The sequence below is a fragment of the Astyanax mexicanus genome, chromosome 4, assembly GCF_023375975.1.
Source record: "Astyanax mexicanus isolate ESR-SI-001 chromosome 4, AstMex3_surface, whole genome shotgun sequence".
NCBI lineage: Eukaryota > Metazoa > Chordata > Actinopteri > Characiformes > Acestrorhamphidae > Astyanax > Astyanax mexicanus.
The window spans coordinates 4,848,724-4,871,201 of record NC_064411.1 but is presented as its reverse complement, the minus strand read 5'-3'; the positions used below and the strand labels follow the sequence as shown (position 1 = coordinate 4,871,201).

At 39.6% G+C, this 22,478-nt stretch overlaps 4 protein-coding genes across 4 annotated transcripts in view; all 4 read right to left on the bottom strand.

The window, feature by feature from the left end:
- LOC103028529 (NACHT, LRR and PYD domains-containing protein 3) overlaps window positions 1-22,478 on the bottom strand; it is a 383,714-nt gene that overhangs the window by 280,052 nt on the left and 81,184 nt on the right. The gene's annotated exons all lie outside the window — the stretch shown is intronic.
- Window positions 1-22,478, bottom strand: part of LOC125801133 (zinc finger protein 658B-like) — a 171,781-nt gene that overhangs the window by 126,099 nt on the left and 23,204 nt on the right. The window lies entirely within an intron of this gene.
- On the bottom strand, window positions 278-15,176 carry LOC125801368 (zinc finger protein 239-like). Its single transcript, XM_049477983.1, has 2 exons — window positions 15,111-15,176; window positions 278-5,680 (listed from the first exon to the last, which is right to left on the bottom strand). The coding sequence occupies exon 2, from the start codon at window positions 5,536-5,538 to the stop codon at window positions 4,585-4,587; it is 954 nt and encodes a 317-aa protein (XP_049333940.1). The 5' UTR covers window positions 5,539-5,680; window positions 15,111-15,176; the 3' UTR covers window positions 278-4,584.
- LOC125801654 (uncharacterized) lies at window positions 18,419-20,661 on the bottom strand. Its single transcript, XM_049478435.1, has 2 exons — window positions 20,189-20,661; window positions 18,419-19,597 (listed from the first exon to the last, which is right to left on the bottom strand). Exons 1-2 carry the CDS (start codon window positions 20,324-20,326, stop codon window positions 18,467-18,469), a joined length of 1,269 nt encoding a protein of 422 aa, XP_049334392.1. The 5' UTR covers window positions 20,327-20,661; the 3' UTR covers window positions 18,419-18,466.

The window sequence follows — 22,478 nt, the reverse complement described above, 5'->3', positions numbered from 1 at the left end:
GAATATGCAAGCAAGTTCTTCATTGCCAGAAATAGAAAACATATGGAAAGCAAAACAGATAGCTTTGTTTTATTTAAAGACATCTGATGTCTCCTTGTTTAAGAGTCAGAAAGAGAGACCCAATTCACTGCAGCTCGTAATAGATACAATATTAAGTTTGTCAAATTAAACCTTTCCAAAGAAAGTAAGGTCTTTTCTTACTGGTTTCTAAAATCTACTATCCTCATTAAGAGAATCAAAAGATCAGCATAAACTGAGATACATGAGAACCACTAGAGAAATTAGATATGTGTATTCTTTAAATCTCATTCAGCTGAGACTGAGCTGAAATCAGTCTCAATAAGAAAAGAATAAGAATAGAAAAGGCCTAAACCACATGAAGACAGAAGCTGTGTTCAGAATGGCTCACTCATTAACTCTTTCACTATGTAGCATTTTCTATTTACTAAACGAATTATGGAACAACCAAACAATAAAGCATGTTTGTCCTGCTCTGAGGACGTCTAATACAACAGCACTGCATTGCATTATAGTATATTTTGAAATTTCTAAATTTTGTGATGCATTAGGTTGTTTCATAGTGAACTATATAGGGAACAGAATGTACTGCTGCGGTTTTAAACAGTATTGCAAAAAATGGTTTATACACTATATAGTGCACTATTTCTGGAATAGGGAGCGATTCTGACACAGCCACACACACATTATATTCATCATTAGATTCGCTTATAGAATATCAGAGTTAGACAAATGTTAGAAACATACACACTTACACACACACAGACACACACACGCACACGCACACCAAATGTGATAGAAGATAGCAGAAAAGAGATGTTTTGTCTATCTCTCTCACTGCTTTATTCAACACACGCAGAAACACACACACACACATTGTATCAAAAGCCTGGAATCCTCATCTCTTTTCTGTTTCAATCAGGGATGACTTTCACAATGTGGACATTTGTACATAACTCATCACTACTACTCAAACATGAAGCTGTCTCACATATTCACTAAACTGTCATCCTCAGAATTCTACAGCATTCTCCATAAAGATAATGAAACATGTTACATTGAACAGTACCAGCATGGCTCAATATTCTGCCCTACTTTAATATATGTATATTGGGTTTATATGCTAATGATTCCAAACCTTTGAACAACACTACATAAACACACACACACAGACATACACATATAGTCTTGGCTCATTTGATTGAAAAGAGCTGCATCATGAATTTTTGGATTAAATTTCAATTCTTTAGTTACTTGGGATCCCATTTTGTTCTCTCATTCGATTTTAATGACTCAGAGTAATTTAGCCCCAATAATCACGTCTCATCTTCCTTCTTCTAACCCTGCTTAATACACAATCAGTACCCTGTACTATTAGTATTATTTATGCACTCCTCCCCACGGTCCCGGGACCTATTACTCTAATGACACGTCTATCAATAGAGGCCTCACGACCAGGCTAGTCTTCTCTTTAACTTTAAAGATATATTTACATACATCAATAAAGGCCTCACGACCAGGCTAGTCTTGTACACCGTCATGTAACTATACACTGTCCAGGGCGGAGTGCTGAAAGAAGGATGGAGGGGAGTAAATTAATTTAAGAACAAATTTTACATTTAAAATTTCCTTAATGAGTAAATTAGATAACCTGTCACTCACCACCAATGTTTGTTGATGAGGCCTGGATTTGCGAGTGGGGGGTGAGAGGCCGCACTTACCCCCGCGGTACTTGTCCTTATTCTGTGGAATTTTCCCTTGCTTCTGGGGCCCAGCTGTTTTGCTGGAGAGCGTCCTCGGCAGGTGCTAGTCTCTCCCCCTCCACCGCAAGACCATGCTCATCCTGTTCCGTGACGCCAAATTGTGGTGGAAAATAATGACAGGAAGAAAGAAATTTCAGAGTCTCTGAGTCTTGATCAGAATGAGTAACAAGATTTATTGAGAAGACACACGTATGAATACAGAGTGATCTCCTGCCTTGCAAGAGTCCCATGCTCTCTTTATACCCCACCCTTACTATCTTGCTTTCCCAATTATGGGCACAGTGCCACCATTGTGACACGTCAACTTCTTCTGACAAATGGTATGACATAATCCCTTAGTGGGCATATCAGACTGGTTCTCAAAACACTGCAAGCAGAAAGGAAGATGACCCTGGCGCCAGAACTTGTAGACAGAACAGCTGTGACGTGCATTCCTTAACACACACACACACATAGACACATACTGCTCTCCCCAGATAGAAAAACTCCACTCAGCATCTCAGATATGCTCGCTGTTCAGTTTACTGAGGACACATTATCATCGCATGGAACAAAGAGTAATATCATTAATAGTCGTCATTTGTTTATGAATTATCACACGTCATTGATTATGAATCATTTCAATAAACACCTTCCATCACACGTGCAAAGTCCTTCACCTACCAAAGCGGGAGGAGGACGCGCGCACATAGGGAGGGCGGCACTGTCCAACTACTGAAACAATACCACACTGTCCGGCTGCACACAGTCAATTCCTGAAACAATACCACACTGTCCGGCTGCACACAGTCAATTCCTGAAACAATACCACACTGTCCGGCTGGACACAGTCAAGGCCAAACACTAGTGGTCCGGTCAGACCTGTGAAACTTGAGTACTAACACGTGAAATTATGCATATTATCATGAGCTAATCATCAGCAACGCATCATCAGCAGGTTTCACGTCATTTGGGGTATAAACATGGAGTCAGATCAGAGGGGCGTCAGAACTTATACTGGGACGGCTGTTAACTGTCTTGTATGTATTGGTTCTCCTGAACTCAGTACTTTGTAATAAATACTTGGTTTGCTTCCAACTTCACTCCACCTGTCTGCGACTCTCTCTATCAAACAAACACGTAGGGGAGTTGTACCCCGGATGAGGGTTGGGTTTGGACCCATCTTTCATTTTCATTTTTACAACACTACACAACGTTAAGACTAGTAGGAGGGGTGGAGAGTACGAGCGAGAGGAGAGGAGAAATACAGCAATTCTAAACTCTTCTAAAACGGACCGAGGCTCTGCAGTGTGCCGGACCTGTCTGACCAAGCAATCTCCACGGTGTACCTCCGCGACCATTAGCTAGCCAGTTAGCTTATCTGTTCAGGAGAAAAGTAGCAGCTCTGGGTCGGTCTTGTGTTTTTTGAGCTCTATGTCTCCACCGTTCAAACTCACTGCCAGTATTCACTCTTGTTATATTTCTGCTTTGGTCACTGAGCATTTTTTGAGACATGCTGAGGCTTTTTAAGCTGTGTAGCAGCTGAGGTTTAACTGAACCAGCTCTGCTAGCTCCTTTGCTGTGTGGTACTGCTGTAGTGCTGGCAACCTCAGTGGGCGGAGTTAGTGTTGGGGAAGGAGCAGCAGGAGGAGTCAGAGGACAAAACAAACACAAAACCCGGTGGTCCTACATAGTGGTCCTTTAACAAAAAAAAAAAAAACAGCAACTAATTCAAAGCAATACTCTGCGTTTTTCAGGTGCTATAGGACTTCTGCCCCAGAGTGTCTGCATTTCTCCTTCTACTGATTTTGAGAAGGGTGTAGTAATGAGTCTATTAGCAAAGTTATATGACAATCTAACCAATCAGATTAATGATAAATGAGTTTACAGCAGTTCTTTTCGGATATTTATTTCACATTTGTAAACTATTTTATTCACATATTTTACTACTGTTGTAGCCTGATAAACCAATTTTTACACCCAAACCAATTCATTTACATGATTTAAGATGAAGTCTAAATTATATGATGCATTTCAAAAATCAGATTTTTCAGGTTTAGGGACAGATTATGTCACACAGATCTAGGTGTATTATAGATAGAATAACCGAACTTTGAACCAACAGTTTGGCCAGTAAAACAGAAACTATGGACAATAATATACGAGCTCTGCTGGGCAGACTACAGCTCCTCTGCGCTCCGGCATGGGGGAGCGGATCACAGCAGACAAAGGGCAGGAGGAGGCGGTGCAAGCGGGGGCTGAAGAGGGGGAAATGCGCTAGGCTAATGCTAACCGACCTCCGATTCTGTCGCTTTTCCTGTCTAATGTCCGCTCTTTGGATAACAAGCTGGACCTGCTGCGGCTGAAGGATGAATGAAAAAAAGACAGTCCAAAAGCATCCTCAGTCCAAACACATTCACTTAGAGTTACATGTTCACGTTATTTATTGATATTTTAAATGTAACTGAATATATGAAATAATATTATATACAATAAAATAAAATTACTCAAAGCATATTTTGTATAAACTAGGTAATAAAATTAGTCCGTCAACTAGGTTGCCTATAGTGATTTTTAAGGTCCAGTAGGTGTGAGTATTCATGACACAGTTTCGACACAGTTTCAATACAGGTTCCCTATGGGTTGAAACGCTTCATGGCGCCTCATCTACCCATCACTACTAATAAGAAAAATAGAATAAAACTTGAGTAATACAACAACCAAATATCCCGCTATATCCACTGGTGGAACGTGTCCCAAGAGACAAAGTGAAACATTTGTGTAGGATAAGGTGTTCTGTCCGAAAGATTTAAGATTTGCACTTTTAATTGCTGTGGAACAGATTTGGGATTGTTTTCTCTCCTGTGTGAATGCGCTGGTGTTTTTTGAGACGACTCTGATGATTAAAACTCTTCCCACAGTCTGAGCAGTGATACGGTTTCTCTCCTGAGTGAATGCGCTGGTGATATTTGAGATGACTCTCTGTAGAAAAACACTTCTCACACTCTAAGCAGTAATATGGTTTTACTCCTGTGTGAATGCGCTGGTGTATTTTGAGAGTACTCTGTTTGGTAAAACTTTTCCCACAGTCTGAGCAGTAATATGGTTTCTCTCCTGTGTGAATGCGCTGGTGTTGTTTGAGAGTACTCTGTTGAGTAAAACTCTTCCCACAGTCTGAGCAGTGATACGGTTTCTCTCCTGTGTGAATGCGCTGGTGTGTTTTGAGATTACTCTGTGTAGTAAAACTCTTCCCACAGTCTGAGCAGTGATATGATTTCTCTCCTGTGTGAATGCGCTGGTGATTTTTGAGATTACTCTGTTTAGTAAAACTTTTCCCACAGTCTGAGCAGGAATATGGTTTCTCTCCTGTGTGAATGCGCTGGTGGTTTTTGAGAGTACTCTGTTCAGTAAAACTTTTCCCACAGTCTGAGCAGTAATACGGTTTCTCTCCTGTGTGAATGCGCTGGTGTGTTTTGAGAGCACTCTGTGTAGTAAAACTCTTCCCACAGTCTGAGCAGTGATATGATTTCTCTCCTGTGTGAATGCACTGGTGATTTTTGAGAGTACACTGTTTAGTAAAACTACTCCCACAGTCTGAGCAGGAATATGATTTCTCTCCTGTGTGAATGCGCTGGTGGTTTTTGAGAGTACTCTGTTCAGTAAAACTTTTCCCACAGTCTGAGCAGTGATGTGGTTTCTCTCCTGTGTGAATGCACTGGTGATTTTTGAGATCACTCTGTTTAGTAAAACTCTTGACAGAGTGCTGATGTTTCTCCATGTCGGAAATGTAGCAAGCAATTTCTGCGTGTTCTGGAGATTCTTCTGGAAGGCTTCTGCTTCACCTCTTTCAGCAGTTTAACATTCCTCTTAGTTAAATATCCTGGTTGTTGGTGATGAATTTCAGGAGAATATTTTAATTTCTGGAAAAAACAAAGAAAAATGGAATTGAATAATAAAATAAAAGCAGGTCAATTAATTAAAGATAACTGCCTAAATCATATTGACAAAACTACTGGTACATTACATTACATTACATTTGGCAGACGCTTTTGTCCAAAGCGACTTACAATAGTCAAGTACAAAAGTAATAGAAATTAAGAGTTAGATAGGGCTTAAAGGAGGTCGAAGGGAAATAAAGGGATAGAGAAATGAAGGAGAGGAAGAAGGAAATGAGGTTAGAAGTAGTTAGTGTGTTAGAGGTGTTAAGAGAGTAAGTGCTCTTTGAAGAGCTCTGTCTTCAGGAGTTTATTAAAGATAATGAGATATTCTCCTGATATGGTACTAGAAGGTAGTTAGTTAGAGGTGTTAGGAGAGTAAGTGCTCTTTGAAGAGCTCTGTCTTCAGCAGTTTATTAATGATAGCGAGAGATTCTCCTGATCTGGTAGTGGAAGGTAGTTTGTTCCACCATTGGGGAACTCTGTATGAGAACAGTCTGGATTGCTTTGTGTGAGTGTTTGGTAAAGCGAGGTGACGTTCATTGGAGGAGCGCAGCGGCCGGGAGGTAGTGTAAGCCTGCAGGAGTGAGTGCAGGTAGGAAGGAGCTGTTCTGTCATCACCTTGTAGGCGATTGTAAGAGTTTTGAATTTGATGCGAGCATAAACTGGTAGCCAGTGGAGCTCAATGAGCAGCGGGGTGACGTGCCCATTTTGGCTGGGTGAAGACCAGATGTGCTGCTGCATTCTGGATCATTTGGAGTGGTTTTACTACACAGGCCGGGAGGTCAGTTAGTAGGGCATTGCAGTAGTCGAGGCGTGAGATGACGACTGCTTGTACAAGGAGTTGGGTGGCCTGTTGCGTCAGGAACGGTCTAATTTTCCTGATGTTATAAAGTGCAAAGCGGCAGGATCGAGCAACTGAGGCCACATGGTGTGTGAAGGAGAGCTGGTCATCAACCATAACACCCAGGTTCCTAGCGACCTTTGTCGGTGAGAGAGAGAGAGAGAGAGTCGATGGTTATAGAGAAGTTGTGTTGAAAAGATGGTTTTGTTGGTATGACCAGAAGTTCAGTCTTTGAGAGATTTAATTGAAGGTGATGCTCCTTCATCCATGAGGATATGTCAGTGAGACACTGCGATATCCATGCAGATATTGAGTGATCTTCAGGTGAGAATGACAGGTATAGCTGGGTGTCATCAGCAAAGCAATGGTAGGAAAAGCCATGTGAGTCGATAACCTGACCAAGAGAGGCGTTGTATATTGAGAAGAGAAGGGGACCCAGTACCGAACCCTGGGGAACCCCAGTAGATAGGGAGTGGGCTGAGGACAGCTGTCCTTGCCATGACACCATGAACGAGTGCCCAGTGAGGTATGATCTAAACCATGACAGCACACTGTCTGAGATCCCCATGTTTGAGAGTATAGTTAGGAGAAAGTCGTGGTTGAACGTGTGGAAGGCGGCCGAGAGGTCCAGCAGAATGAGCACTGAGGACTGGCCTGCAGCTCTAGCAGTTTTTAACGCTTCAGTCACAGACAACAGAGCCGTCTCGGAAGAGTGTCCTTTTTTGAATCCAGATTGGTTCTGGTCCAGGAGGTCATTCTGGGAGAGGAAGCCAGAGACCTGATTTAAAACTGCTCTCTAGAGTGTTTTAGAGAGAAAGGGTAGTAGTGAGACTGGTCTGTAGCTATCAACCTGGGCGGGGTTGAGAGAAGGCTTTTTAAGCAGTGGTGTCACATGCTTGTTTGAAAGCAGTTGGGAAAACACCAGAAGTTAAAGAGGCATTGATCCTGTGAGTGATAGCCGGAATGATTGCAGGTGCGATGGTTTGTAGTAGGTTTGAGGGAATTGGGTCAAGCGGACACGTAGTAGGACGGCTACATGTTAGGAGAGCCAGTGTCTCGTTCTCAGTGAGAGGAGTGAACGAGGAGAGCGCAACGCCTTCGGTGGAGGGACACCGGGCTGCAGAGCATGTAGTAGGACTGCTACATGTTACATCAGTAAACTGGTTGCTGATAGCTGCCACTTTCCCAGTAAAGAATGAGGCAAGTGTTTCAGCCGTAAGGCATGTAGCCGGAGGAGGAGGAGGGTTGAGTAGTGATTTAAATGTAGCAAATAATTTCCGGGAGTCTGTGAGGGAGCTGAATTTATTGTGATAAAATTCACCTTTAGCAGTCGTGATGCTGGCTGAGAAGGAAGCCAGGAGCAGTTGGTAGTTTTTTAGGTCTGCTTGTTTTTTGTTTTTTTTTGCCATTTTCTTTCGACAGCTCGGAGTTTGGAGCGTAGTTCCCTGAGTGAGTTATTTTTTAGCCATGGCTGCAGTTTGCTTGAGCTAATGGCTCGAGATGTAATGTTTTAAGTTTTAATGTTTTATTTTTTAAGCCATTAGCGATTAATAGGCCAGTTCCACGTCCTCGTCCTGAAAGACGAGAAGTATGAGAGAAGGAATAATTATTGGAGAGAGCCGCCGGAGTAACAGTGTTTTCAGGTTTAATCCAAGTTTCAGTCAGGGCCAGCAGTTGTAAGGCCAGATGATTTGCATAAGAGGCGATAAAGTCTGCTTTGTTAACAGCCGACTGGCAGTTCGACAGCCCAACAGAGAATGAGGTAGTAGTGGGCGTGGTTTGTTTTAGTGGACGCAGGTTAGTATGATCCTGGCGCCTGTGTGTGTTTTTTCGCCTTCCGTGAGTACCGGTGACTACAGGTATGTGATAGGAGCACATTTTAGGAAGCAGTGGGACGGGCTGCCTTGTCGGTGGACTCGCGCAGATAGACTCGCAGGTCTTTACCCGCGTTGGTCTTCACACGAGAGGGTCTTCACACAACAGCTGATGCCTCGGCGAGTGTGAGTGATGAAATAGGACTCAGATTGCGCACAGCTGCGGGCGATATAGGAAAAGACTGTCTTTTAAAGCCGTGAGTAATGCCCGTGAGTAATGGTACATCTTTATATTCCCATAAAAGCTTCTGTACTGTACCTGGTGGTCCTCCAGCCACTAGAGGGAGGCCACATTTTGCCACTCGCAATAATCAGGCGGACACCTGCTTAGTGCCTTTATAAGGACCGCCCACTGTTCAGACAGTCTGTATTCTATTCCGGTCTCACAAGAAGCTGAGAACTTTCTTAGTTTGAAAGAAAGAAAGACAAATATTCTAGGTTTTATTTTAAAGCCTCCTTGGGTGTTCCCCTGGGGCAGCTTTTTGTTTCCCCTTCTTTTGGGGTATTCTCGTGTTTTCTCCCTTTTTTTAGTTCTGGGTAAAAGACTCAAAGTTGGTCTTCAGAAAATACTCGTTTTCCATTTCCCTGAGTATCTTTATTTAAAGGCACACTAGGAAGGATTTCCTTGATTGAACTTTTAAAAAAAGTAAAATTACAGCTTCAGACTCACTGCACCGCTACATTGAGGTGTAATAGGAGGAATAGCGGTCCTCTCGTGTCTGTGCCAGAGCTCCTTTGAGCTCAAACAATCTGTAAGTTTGCCTCTTTCGAGAACTGCAACCTGCTTTCCAACCTGGGGCATCGCCTAGCCTGGGCTTCAGCCCCGAATAATTTTCCAGCAGCCCCAAATCGTTTCGCTCAGCTGTATTATTAATGATGATAAATGCCACTGGCCATGTGTAAATGGAAAGTCTCTTAACGCTAATCATGGAGCCATGGATAAAGTTCTGCCTTTCAGGAGAAACCGTGAATCAGCTCGCTGGTTTTGTGGAGCGCAGTGGTCTAGTAGGGAAGCCCCACCCCCCTCTGTCTTGCTGGGGAGGATTTTTGAGTTCCTGCAGTGGGGTGTAGCTATGATGTTAAAACATATCTGGATATACAATGATTTTTCTAAAAAGTCAATGACGTATAAGGATTTTCAACATGCCAATTTTAAAATACAAAAAATAAGAGAATCTTTAGCAATTGTTCACATAAACTCATTAAAATTTTAGATTAAGTGATTTTAGTGTATTTTTTATATATTATAGAAGAATTGGCCTTGGCCTTACAAAATGTCATGTGATGCGACTGTGATTTATGTTAAAATTAATACATTTCCTTAATATATTTTATTTTACAAATTCCCAGTAATATAAAGTGTTTATAAATAAATTATTTGCATATTTTTTTAGTTTTTGTAAATAATGATCTCAATTTTGTTTTTTAGTGTACCAATCACTGGCTATAATGTAGTTAAAAGGGTAAATTTTCCTGTAAATACATTAAAACTGATAAAATGTTTTCTAAAATACCATTAACGTCAGCATACAGTATCAATAGTTAAAATTTCAGCAACAGAAAATGGATACTTTATTTTAAATTTAATACAGTTACTGTTATTATAGGTTGCACCAGATGAGTGGTCGCTCCAAATGACAAAGTTTCGTATCATTACTATTTAACTATTAAAAGAGACCAATATACAATAAATGAAACAAAATAAATAAATACAAAAACAGAATTCCATACAAAACCAGAATTATTTTCTTTTTTTTTTCCCAATTTGTCCCTAATTTACATGACCTATTAACCAACTCACTCATTCAGACTTCCCCTATTACTAGTGATGCTCCAACACCAGTAGGATGAAGACTAGCACACGCCTCCTCCAACACATGTGAAGTCAGACTCCGCCTCTTTTTGAACTGCTGCTGATGCAGCATTTTTCGAGTAGCATCACAGTGCTCACGCTTGGAGGAAAGCACAGCGACTTGGTTCTGCTCACAGATGCAGGCTTGTGCTGTTCCACATCACCCTAGGGCTGATGAGAGGAAAGGGCACCATCTACTGTAACCACCCAGAGAGAGCAAGGCCAATTTTGCTCTCTCATGGCTCCAGCAGCTGATGGCAAGCTGCATGACTGGGTTTCGAACCAGCACTTAGCCCGCTGGACCACTCAGAGATCTGATTTAAACCAGATTCAATTAAAATAGCAAAGATTTCTCAAAAATCTCATCACAATGTAATATGTGTAAAACATAAGTATTATGATGTGTTGTCATTGCAGTGAATATTATGGCTTTTTTAGGAACATTTAATTCTATAATTGAATAAACCTGGTTTGAGGGTGCATTGTGTCAGTACCTAAACTATGTTGGACATTTTTTTTTTTTAAGTTACAAGATGTTCTCAATTGTTACAATAGTTTTTTTGTTTGTTTGTTTCTGGTTGCACAAAGGGGACATTTAATAAAAACTAAATAAATAAAAACTAGTTTTTAACCATTTCTTTAGCATCTGTAGTTTATTTTAGTTTTTTTTAATTGAATATTTTTTTTTGGGGGGGGGGGGGGGGGGTGAATTTTAAGGTGCCCCTAACTAGAGCTGGGCGATATGGAAAAAAATCTTATCACGATATAGTTTTCCATATCAGTCGATATCGATATGTATCACGATATAAATCAAATCACTTTTTGTCACACTTAAAGGTTTGTTTTTATTAGTGAGAGAATAAGGGAGTTATAGACAAAAGTTTTATAACAATATTTTTTTCTGTATCTCCATAATTATTAGGGCTGGCCTGAATAGTTTTTTGAGCTCCGGATATTCGGCAGTAATTGGTAGCAAATATTCCAATATTCGTTTTTTAAAAAAAAAGACGGATTAAAAACAAATTAATCCACTGCAAAAATTTTCCACGGCTGAAAAAAAAAACATGGGCTATAAGCTCAATATTAAATATTTCGTTTGTTTAGAAATTATTTTATATTCTTAAACCATGTTAAATTATATAAGATTAGTAGGGCTGGCCCCAAAAGCGTTTTTTGAGCTCAGAATATTCGGCACTGATTGGCAGCGAATATTCGTTTTTAAAAAGACGGATTAAAAACTGATTAAAGTACAACAAAAATGCAACCTATTTAATTCACCACAAAATTTTCCAGGACCCGGAAAAAAAAGATTTCCCACCTTTTCCTCAGCTGGGTCGGGCTCAAGAAAATGATTTGTGATAGGCTGTTTTTTTTTGTTTGTTTGTTTAAGCACTTAGGCTTTTGTACTGCTGCAGTGCAATATTTAGATTTTATATTTTTAAATTCGTTAGATTTTATTTCTTTTAGCATTTTGAACTTAGATGATTTTTTTTTCAATTTCACATTTATTTTTTCTGTTCGTTATGTTCTATGGGTCATTTACTTTGGGGTTTTTTTGAAGTATTATTATTTTATTTTTTACTGCCTGCAGGTCAATATTTTTAATTTATATTTTGAAATTCGTTAGATTATATTTCTTATTGCATTTTGAGCTCACTTTAGATGGTTATTTTCCAAATTCATATCTATTTTTCTGTTATTATTAAATGTTATTAGCTTATTAGCTTAGCTTGTCATTTAGCATACAGAACTTCTCACTGATTTTTAATGAATGTTGATTTATTAATTTAAAAGCTGTACCTAAGTATTTTAAGCCAGACAGACACTGTGTGATTTTTATTGAGTTCATCTGCACTTTTAAATGGTTTGTCCTGTAGGAAACGCATGCGATTTATATGCTGACACTGTTGTCTGACTGAGGAGCTGCTTTCCGTCAAATGCAGCCTGTAGGCAGGAAAAAATCCAGCCAGAACCAACCCTATCATGAGCCAGTTTTAAAGCCACTAATTTAGTAGAGCATTAAACTACAAATTTGAGCTGTACCTGCTTTACTTCTTAATCTCTGCCCCCAAAACGGTCCGTTAACTTGCTTGACAGACGCGTCAAATCCCCCGCGTGCATGAGAATAACTGCGTGATTATTACAATTTTCTTAACTATTTATTAATTTGCTCCAGCGTCCTCTGGATTGATTACACCTTGTGTTTTCATTGGTTTGCAGACTTATGGGAGGACTTGGATCAGATCCAGCCCCAGTGGTACTTGGCTGAGCATGCAGTTCAGCGTGATCACGTGCTGCGCCCATTTGCGGCGCTAGACGGGAAATGGAAATGAATGTTTATCGAATTCTATTGCACAGGCTTATCATCGTCATCGAGGGAAAAATTATCGCGAAACAAATCGATATCGTTATATCGCCCAGCACTACCCCTAACAGTTGTTAATTTGCCTGGAATCATTACATCATATTTCTGAACACTCTCAATGGCAAGTAATAGTTGACCCTGATTTTTTGGCCAGCATCTTATACAAGTCTGATTGCTGCAGGATTGGAATTAACACGCTACCTATGGCGAGCGTTTTTTACTTTGCTTGACAGGGGCATCTGGTAAAATAGATTAACAGTTGTAAAGAAATATATAAAAGTTAAAAGACATGCTTGATTTTTTTTTTTTTTTGCATTTTTTAAATTATATTTTACAAAGATTAAACATTATCTGTAATTTTGACTCAAAATCACTCAAATTGCATTAAAATATTTAAAAAAAAGTAAAATATAGTACTTTATGTATACATTTCATCAACTAAATATAAAAGCACAAAATGTGACAATCTATCCCATAAATCTATCATGGAAAACACTCTGCAATGGTCGCACCACATGACATTTGGTCGCACCACATGATGTTTTCAAGTTCAGTCAGAATTTACAGGCAGAGAATTAGCCACCTTAACAAAATAAGCTAACTTCCCACAAAAGTTCACTAAGAAATTCATAATCAAATTATATATTTGTAGAAATAACTTAATATTCTTTATTTTTTTTGAAGTCGTACCACATGATATCCAAATGTGGCAACTACATACCAGCTGTTAAAAAGGTTATTTTTTTATCAAATAGAACAGAGCGTTATAAACTTGCTTGCAGCTTCCACAGGTCCCTGGCAAACTGGTAAATTATGTAACTTCCTGTATTTAAATTGGTTTTAAAAAATAAAGGTCCCAAAGTAGTAGTTTCTTGATGGTCGCACAACATGATATTCTATAAAATGGAGACTATCGGACAAAATTTGCTTGTATATTACGATGGAAGTAAAATTACAGGACTAAAAAACAATTTAAAAATCATGCCGAAAAAGGCAAAAAAAATAAAATATATAGGTTAGGAGTAATTTCAAAACAATAGTCATGGTGGGACGGTCGCACCACATGATATTTTGACACTTTAAATAACCAAAATTGACCCATAAATGGTTAATTCAAACTCATATAAAGCCTTTGAAATTAAATTTCTATAATAGTAACGTTTCAGATGTCTGCACTAAATGCACAGATTCTAAATGAACCCTGTTTCACTGTGTTTGGCAATGTACAAAAATGTAAGTTTTCTGGGAAGAAGTAAGAGAGGCAAATGAGTAATTTATATCAAAATAATTACTCTAAGTATGAGATTATTCTGTTAGACATGTTCACAAATTTGGACAAAAATTACAAAACCAAATATTTCACATTGAAGAAGTCAAATGTTGCAGAACCTTCCAACAGCAAAAATTACATATATTGTAAAAGATAATTATAAATATAATACATATTGAATTAATTTTATTTGGAAAGGGGGGCTGTTTATTTAGATATTTATTTTCGGGAGGGGGGTTGTGGGTTAGACTGTATTTAATTGTGTAATCTAACTTTTTTACTGTGTTTGTTAGATAATGTTTTATATCTAAATAAAAACATTGGAAAAAATGTTAGACTGTTAACATTAGCCAGCTAGATAACATTAGATACTGGATTAAAAAAGCACTGGGGTCATTGGCTAGGTAAATAACATTAGATACTGGATTAAAAAAGCACTGGGATCATTGGCTAGGTAAATAACATTAGGTGCTGGTTAAAGTGCTGACAACTTTTGCTAGCTAGGCAATGTAGCTACTGGTTAAAAAAAACGCTGGTAACCTTAGCTAGCTAGCTAACATCAGCTAGTTTGGTCCCCTATTGTTGGCCCACTGTAGATGAATATTAAACCATTATTCCCACACAAAAACACATCATAAAATATTTTAATATTGCTAATACTTTTGTAAATATGTGCATAAAAAGCTGTGTGGAGCAAGAACCACGCTCTTTTAATGTACCACGACGATATAGAAAAACATAAAGAGCAGTTTTGTTAAAATAATACAGCAGCTAGATAGAGGGCTACATTCATTTTGAATGTAAGTTAAGGGTTTAGCCACCTTTAGCTAACCTAGCCAATGCTATCTAGATAACTAGCTAAGCTAAGCTAGCAGGCAATTCCAAACAATACAGTTCTATTAGACGCCTGGATGTCTTAAACATATTAAATTTGTGTATCTGAGGTGTGTATTAGTGATGTGGGGGAGGAGGGGCAGGAGTGTGAGGCTCCGTTATCCTGTGTATGATCTGTAAAGCCCCCCCATCCCCAGCTCCGCGACCCCCTACTCAAACCCCCCTCCTGAGTCTGTGGGTCAGAGTCAGACTGCTGAGCAGAGCTAGGAGAAGATCCAGTGCTGGTGGTGTAAATGCTGCACATGCTGAAGGTGCTGAAGGTGGTGTTGGTGTAGGAGTGAATGTAGAACAGAGAGAGAGAGAAACTTCTCCATACCTTCTGATCCTGCTCTTCCTCCGGCGCTGCGGGAGGAACAGATCCGTGACTTTCCCGTCAAAATAAAAGTCCGCTTGTAAAAATATAAAATGTACAAAGAAGTGATTTTAGCGAGGAGAAGGTCAGGTACGAGGTGGAATTTATCTAGTGTTTTTTTAAATAACTTTGATTCGCTAATTTAACAGAAAACTTGCTATTTTACTGTAATAATAAACAATAAAAAAATTGCAAATTAAAGTAAAAAGAAATCCCACTTAAAACCATTACTGTGAATTATAGTTTCCTGCTGGCCCTTAACTGATACTTTCAGTCATTATAACAATAATAATAATAATAATAATAATAATAATAATAATAATAATAATAACACTGCAATAAAGATAAGGAATATAAATACAGGACAATACAGAAGAAAATGAACATTGTCATCACTTTTTAAGCAACTTTACATTGTTAAAAAAATACACAATTTAACAACCAGCATCATATATTATAGACAAACTTCTAAAAGCTACCGATTTTTACTATTCGTCTAAAATAAAACATTCTGTCAATAACTCAAAGAAATGTTTTTCTTTATAATGCTACTTTTATTAAAGAGTTGTGTCCTGATTCAGAATATATTAATAAAGTGTCAGCGCAAAACTGTCTTTTCCAGCAACACTAGTTTTAGTACAATTTCCTACCTTTTCTTTTATTATCTATATTATTTAATGTGTTTCACTTTCAAAAAGCTTTTGATTAGTTTTATACTCTTTATTTTCTCAAACTAGTTTATAGTATTTTATTTACAGACTCAAAACTGATTTTTATTCAATTTTAATGGGGTGGTTATTTTGACAGAAAATCTTTTTGGATTCTGGCCAAGTGTTGCTAGAATCACAAAGGTCCTCTCCATCAGAGCCATAGAGAGAGAGCGTCGCGACAAGGGAAGTTCAAAATCCTTGATGGTCACGTGATTCATGGAGATTTCAGATAGTTCCAGGAAGTTCTTGGTGGGCAATTTGAGCCCATAAACACAGAGACAGAATTGCGATTTTGGGGCACTAATAATAATATATAAATAATCCTCAATGAATGATCTATGTATAATGATGGATGGTCTCCTGAGGGATCTCCTCCCAGACCTGGACTAAAGCATCTGCCAACTCCTGGACAGTCTGTGGTGCAACGTGACGTTGGTGGATGGAGCGAGACATGATGTCCCAGATGTGCTCAATCGGATTCAGGTCTGGGGAACGGGCGGGCCAGTCCATAGCTTCAATGCCTTCATCTTGCAGGAACTGCTGACACACTCCAGCCACATGAGGTCTAGCATTGTCCTGCATTAGGAGGAACCCAGGGCCAACCGCACCAGCATACGGTCTCACAAGGGGTCTGAGGATCTCATCTCGGTACCTAATGGCAGTCAGGCTACCTCTGGTGAGCACATGGAGGGCTGTGCAGCCCTCCAAAGAAATGCCACCCCACACCATTACTGACCCACTGCCAAACCGGTCATGCTGAAGGATGTTGCAGGCAGCAGACCGCTCTCCACGGCGTCTCCAGACTCTGTCACGTCTGTCATGTGCTCAGTGTGAACCTGCTTTCATCTGTGAAGAGCACAAGGCGCCAGTGGCGAATTTGCCAATCCTGGTGTTCTCTGGCAAATGCCAAGCGTCCTGCACGTGTGTGTGTATATATATATATATATATATATATATATATATATATATATATATATACACATATACATACATACACGTATATATATATATACATATACATACACACACACACAATTTTCTATTTTATTTACAGGTACCTTGCAACGGGAGATTCCTTTCGCACCATTGCATTCAATTACCGTGTGGGGCACTGCACAGTGAGCAGGGTGGTCCGGGAAGTCAGTGAAGCCATCTGGATTTCCCTCGTAGATGACTTCTTGCCTGTCCCATCAAAGGAGGAGTGGAAGAACATTGCTGATGGGTTCCTAAATCGCTGGAACTTCCCCAACTGCATTGGTTCTCTTGACGGCAAGCATGTTGTCATCAAGGCCCCCTCTAATTCTGGCTCCCTGTACTATAACTACAAGGGGACATTTTCTATTGTTCTCTTGGCTGTTGTAGATACAGACTACCTTTTCCGGGTTGTTGATGTTGGCAGCTATGGCAGAACGAGTGATGGAGGCACACTATACAACTCTGCCTTTGGTGAAGGCCTCAGAGATGGCACCCTAGACCTCCCAGAAGATGCTGTCATTCGAGGAGCAGAGCATCGTGGCCCATTGCCTCATGTCTTTGTAGGAGATGAGGCCTTTCCTCTACGCCAAAACCTGCTGCGTCCCTATCCTGGCACAAACATCTCCAGGGAACACAGGGCTTTTAACTACCGTCTAAGCCGTGCCAGATTAGTGGTGGAGTGTGCTTTTGGCATTCTTTCCTCCCAGTGGTGAATGTATCGGCGTGTGATTGAAGTTCATCACACAGTTGCTGAGAACTGTGTCAAAGCCACCTGTGCTCTCCACAACTTCCTCCGAGTGAGCAACCTGAAGGATGTAGGGAGGCCATCTGATGCTCCACACCAGGCACAACAGGACGCAGTGTCTATTTTGCAAGACATTGAGAGGGTTGGGTCCAACAATGCCACTAGGCAGGCTATTCGTATGAGGGAGACCTTCACAGACTACTTCAATCAAGAAGGAGCTGTTCCATGGCAACATCACGTGGTGTAGTCTGCCCTAAACCAGAAGCTCTTTTAAGAGCTGCCTACAACCCAAAGGCTCTTTTAAGAGCCACTTAATCCACTTTTAAAGAGCTGTTTCCTTTGATCATTAAATATATTCATGCACAATGTTAACACCTTGATTTTCATATTGACAATTCACATGATATACACATTCTCTTACCTTGCCTACATACAAATCTCATGGAGTGTTCTTATCAAATTATAGAACTAAAAAGCAAGACTTTATGAATATTTTAGCATATTATATAACATTTACAATTGTTTAAATCAGTAAGGAAAGGATCATGTCATACCACCACTCCCCCCACCCCCCCAACACACACACACAATATATAAATGTTAAGAAATTAAATGGATTAAGAAAATTTTAGAAAGCATCAGTTTTTTCTTCAAGGATAGCAAAAAAGACCAAGACGATGGCAGTGGTTCAAATTTTTAATGTAAAGATTAAAATTCATTGATTAAACAGATTATAAAATGTAGAATAAAATAAAACTAAGTTCTTTTAGACTTTCTACAATGAGCTGATGTATTTTAAATTTTTTTTTTAATTTTTTTAGAAAACAGGTAGTTTTTTTTTTTTTTTAACTGGAACCAAACAGATTATAAAACAGAAACCCATAATTTTTTTAAGCACATTCCTCCAGACCTTCTACAATCAGCTGATGTATTTTCAATTTTGTTAGTGTTTTTTTTGCATCAGGTAGTTTTTTTAGAGCTGGAATTAGGCTTTTAAAAAATAACTCATCCTCATCTAATGGAGGTGGGCTGGGCTCACCTAAACATGCGATCAGTTTTTCTTCAAATGAGCTCATGGCTTCTCTCCTCTTTCTTTTTTTTGTGGTTGCAGGGGTGCTAATTTTTCCGCTGCTGTTGCTGGCTGGGATGTGCTGGCTGGCTGGGCTGTGTTGGCTGCTACCTGGCTCGCTTTGGTGCTGCTGGATGCCTAGCTTTGGTGGTGGTGGTGCTGCTGCTGGCTGGCTGCTGCTAATGCCCAGGTGACTGCAACTGCTGCCTGGCTGACTGCTGCTGCCTGGCTGACTGCCGCTGCTGCTGCCTTGCTGACTGCTGCTGCTGCCTTGCTGACTGCCGCTGCTGCTGATGCCTGGCTGACTGCCGCTGATGATGCCTGGCTGACTGTCGCTGCTGCTGCCTCGCTGACTGCCGCTGATGATGCCTGGCTGACTGTCGCTGCTGCTGCCTCGCTGACTGCCGCTGATGATGCCTGGCTGACTGTCGCTGCTGCTGCCTCGCTGACTGCCGCTGCCTTGCTGACTGCCGCTGCTGATGCCTCGCTGACTGCCGCTGATGATGCCTGGCTGACTGTCGCTGCTGCTGCCTCGCTGACTGCCGCTGCCTTGCTGACTGCCGCTGCTGATGCCTCGCTGACTGCCGCTGATGATGCCTGGCTGACTGTCGCCGCTGCTGCTGCCTTGCTGACTGCTGCTGATGCCTTGCTGACTGCCGCTGCCTTGCTGACTGCTGCCTGGCTGACTGCTGCCTGGCTGACTGCTGCCTGGCTGGCTGGATGAGGCTGCAGCTGAATAGCATCTCATTAGGTTTGATGTAGTTTCCTTTGCCTCAACAAATGGGGCAAGGAACCCCATTACATTAATGAACCGCCATGGACGGTGTAATGAGGCCCCTGCCCCACTCCTGATCTTCTCTCTCTCTCTTTTTACCTCCTTTTTGTAGGTGTCACGGAGACTGCGCCACAGAGTCCTACAGATATCCTCTGGGGGTGGAACAGAACACTTTATTAAAAAAACATTTTACAATTTACATTGGTCAAGAAATAATTTGGTGAAAATCCACACGTATAATATTCATAACACACACACACAAACAGGAAACACATACATAAGCCTTAATTACTAAATAAAATAAACGTTACAAATTATTATAATTTGCAAAAACCGATGTTATATTTAAAGGAATACTTCTTCTGTTTTTGCTAATGTACTGAACATATTCTAATTTATTAATAAATACTATAGTAACTAAATGTGTTACTAACATAACATAATTTAAATGTACATATAATCTATACTTTGAGTATATCCGATCATAGGCATTAGTGCTTCAAAATACTTTTTGTTAATGCACCAGAGCACAGCAATTATGGGAAAAAATTAATTCAACATATTTAAATAATCTTTAAATATATGTAGATTTTTTTACAGAGATATTTCCTAAGTTACTTTTTTTTAAGCACAGTTTTTATCATGTGTACCAGTTAACCAAGCTGTCTAACTAGCTAGTTAACCTGGTTAAATATTTAGACCAATCCAACTGCAAAACAAACTACTACAACAAACTACTACAAAAACATACTAATAAGGTACTCATTCACACTCACCCGAGACCCCCACACACTCTGCAACCCTCCGCCATGCAAAATTCTGCCTATTAAGGTCCTTGTAAATAACAAGTGAGGGGTCATAAAGCTCAGGGAAGCCAGAGACCGCTGTTATCAGCTTCTCCTCCATTTTGAATTGCGCCTTTTCTGTGTGTGACGCTCTACGTGACGTAGCCTACTCTGCTCTGATTGGCCGGACGCAGCGCGGCGGCCGGATTCATTTGAATAAAGTTGAGATCTGATCAACTTTCCTGCCGGAGGGCGGGGCTGCTCTCAACGCAACGCAACCCAGCATGCATCGCGGCATGCGGCGGCTCTCTCCATTGAAATGAATAGGGTGCGTCGGTGCTTAAGTGCCAGTGGACGCGCGCCGTGAGCACCTTAAGAGGCTTGTGTGTGTGTGAAGACGCAGCCTGCTCTTCCCTCATTGGCTGGACGCAGCCTGCTTTTCCCTGATTGGCTGGACTGGACACAGTGCGGCGGCCGGATTTATTTGAATAAAGTTGAGCCGGAGGGCGGAGCTGCGTTAAACGCAACGCAACCCGGCATGCACCGAGGCATGCAGCGGCTCTCTCCATTGATTTTATGTATGATGTTATTATGATGTTATTTTAGTAAGCAGTCGCTGTTAACTGAAATTATAAGATGTAAAATGTTAACATTGTCTTCCTGGTCTTGCCTAGGCTGTAGCAATGAAGAAACAAAAAACAATGACAGCGTTTTTTCAAAAACCAAACAATGTGATATGGAATAGTAGGATGTCAGTGATTTGGCATCATGGTGTAAGAATGCGCGCAGATGGCACTGGGGACATATTGACATACCAGACCAATAACAGTTTCAGTATGGCTAGTGTTGATCAGAAAAGTGATTATTCTAAAGTTTATTGCAGCATATATATATATATATATATATATATATATATATATATATATATATATATATATAATTTTACAGCTTGGTCCCCCCCAGTTCAAAATGTCCATCTGCGCCCCTGGGTCTCACACTCGCGGCCCGCGGGCCAATTGCGAGACGTGTTGTTACAAACAGCAGAGATGTAGTAATGACACATTACAAATACGTGCTTTCATGCTGAAATACTTTATATTATGCTCTTTAACAAAGACAGACATGTGGTATGGCATATTAATGAGTGCATAAATTAATTATATATATAAATTAATTATATAATTTCTATTATTATTAGAAAAATAACAAACGAAAATTAACCCAAAATGTTGACAAAAATATAATCTAACGAATTTCAAAACATAAAAACGAAAAACGTTAAAATGGTATTAATACAACAGTTTAACACCTGGATCAAACAGTTATAAGGATTTATATTTATGCTTAGTACACAGACTAAGCTTAATAGAGCAGACACAGGCATTCTGCTGTCCAGAATTTTAACAGATGCTTATTCTTACTCAATAGCTGGAGAACTGGACATAACTTTATTTATGTCATTTATGTCACATTTCACTTTGCTATGTAACTGAAAGTCACTTTTAATTTTTTTTTCATATCTAAAAAATAAAGCATCACCCTGTCATCTGGTGCTGCATGTCAAGTATATAAACCTTAAAAAACATTTGAAATACACAGCAATATAAAGCTATATGTTAGCGTTCATTTCTTATCACCAGGGCAAATTTATTTTAAAAATGTATATATTAATTAATTGACTAAAATCTCTCCTGCATGCTGCAGTCACGCAGAACGAGCTTGAAAGCTTGCATGGCACTGCGATTAAAAAAACTTTTAATAAATAAAGTCCTATAAAGTGTAGCAAAATGTATGGTATTAAATTTGAATATTTACTCATATTCAATCAAGAGAAATCAGGCAAAATACGCCGCTCTCTCTCTCTCGCATCGCCGAGCTGAATTCAGCGCGAGGCTTCAAATAATATAACAACTCAGTTTAGTTAAATTAATTAAGATGAGTGAGGACCTGTAAAGTTAATCAAATATTGTCAAATATAAAGGATAGGTTGAGGTTTTGGTGAGCTGTTTCAATTATTTGAAACCGAAACTAACTGAAACTGATATTATTCTGCGCACTATTAGAAAGCCTTTGATTTTGTTTTAAATGAATTTTTATTTTATATTAATTATTTTTGAATTCATTTTAAATATTTTTTATTATTTTTATTGATCAAATAATTTTTTTCATAAGATATATATTTTTATTTTTGATGTACTAATTTTTATGATCTTTTTAAAGTTTTTTATTTTTCCTTTTTTATCTTTATATTTTATTCGTCTATAGTAAATGCT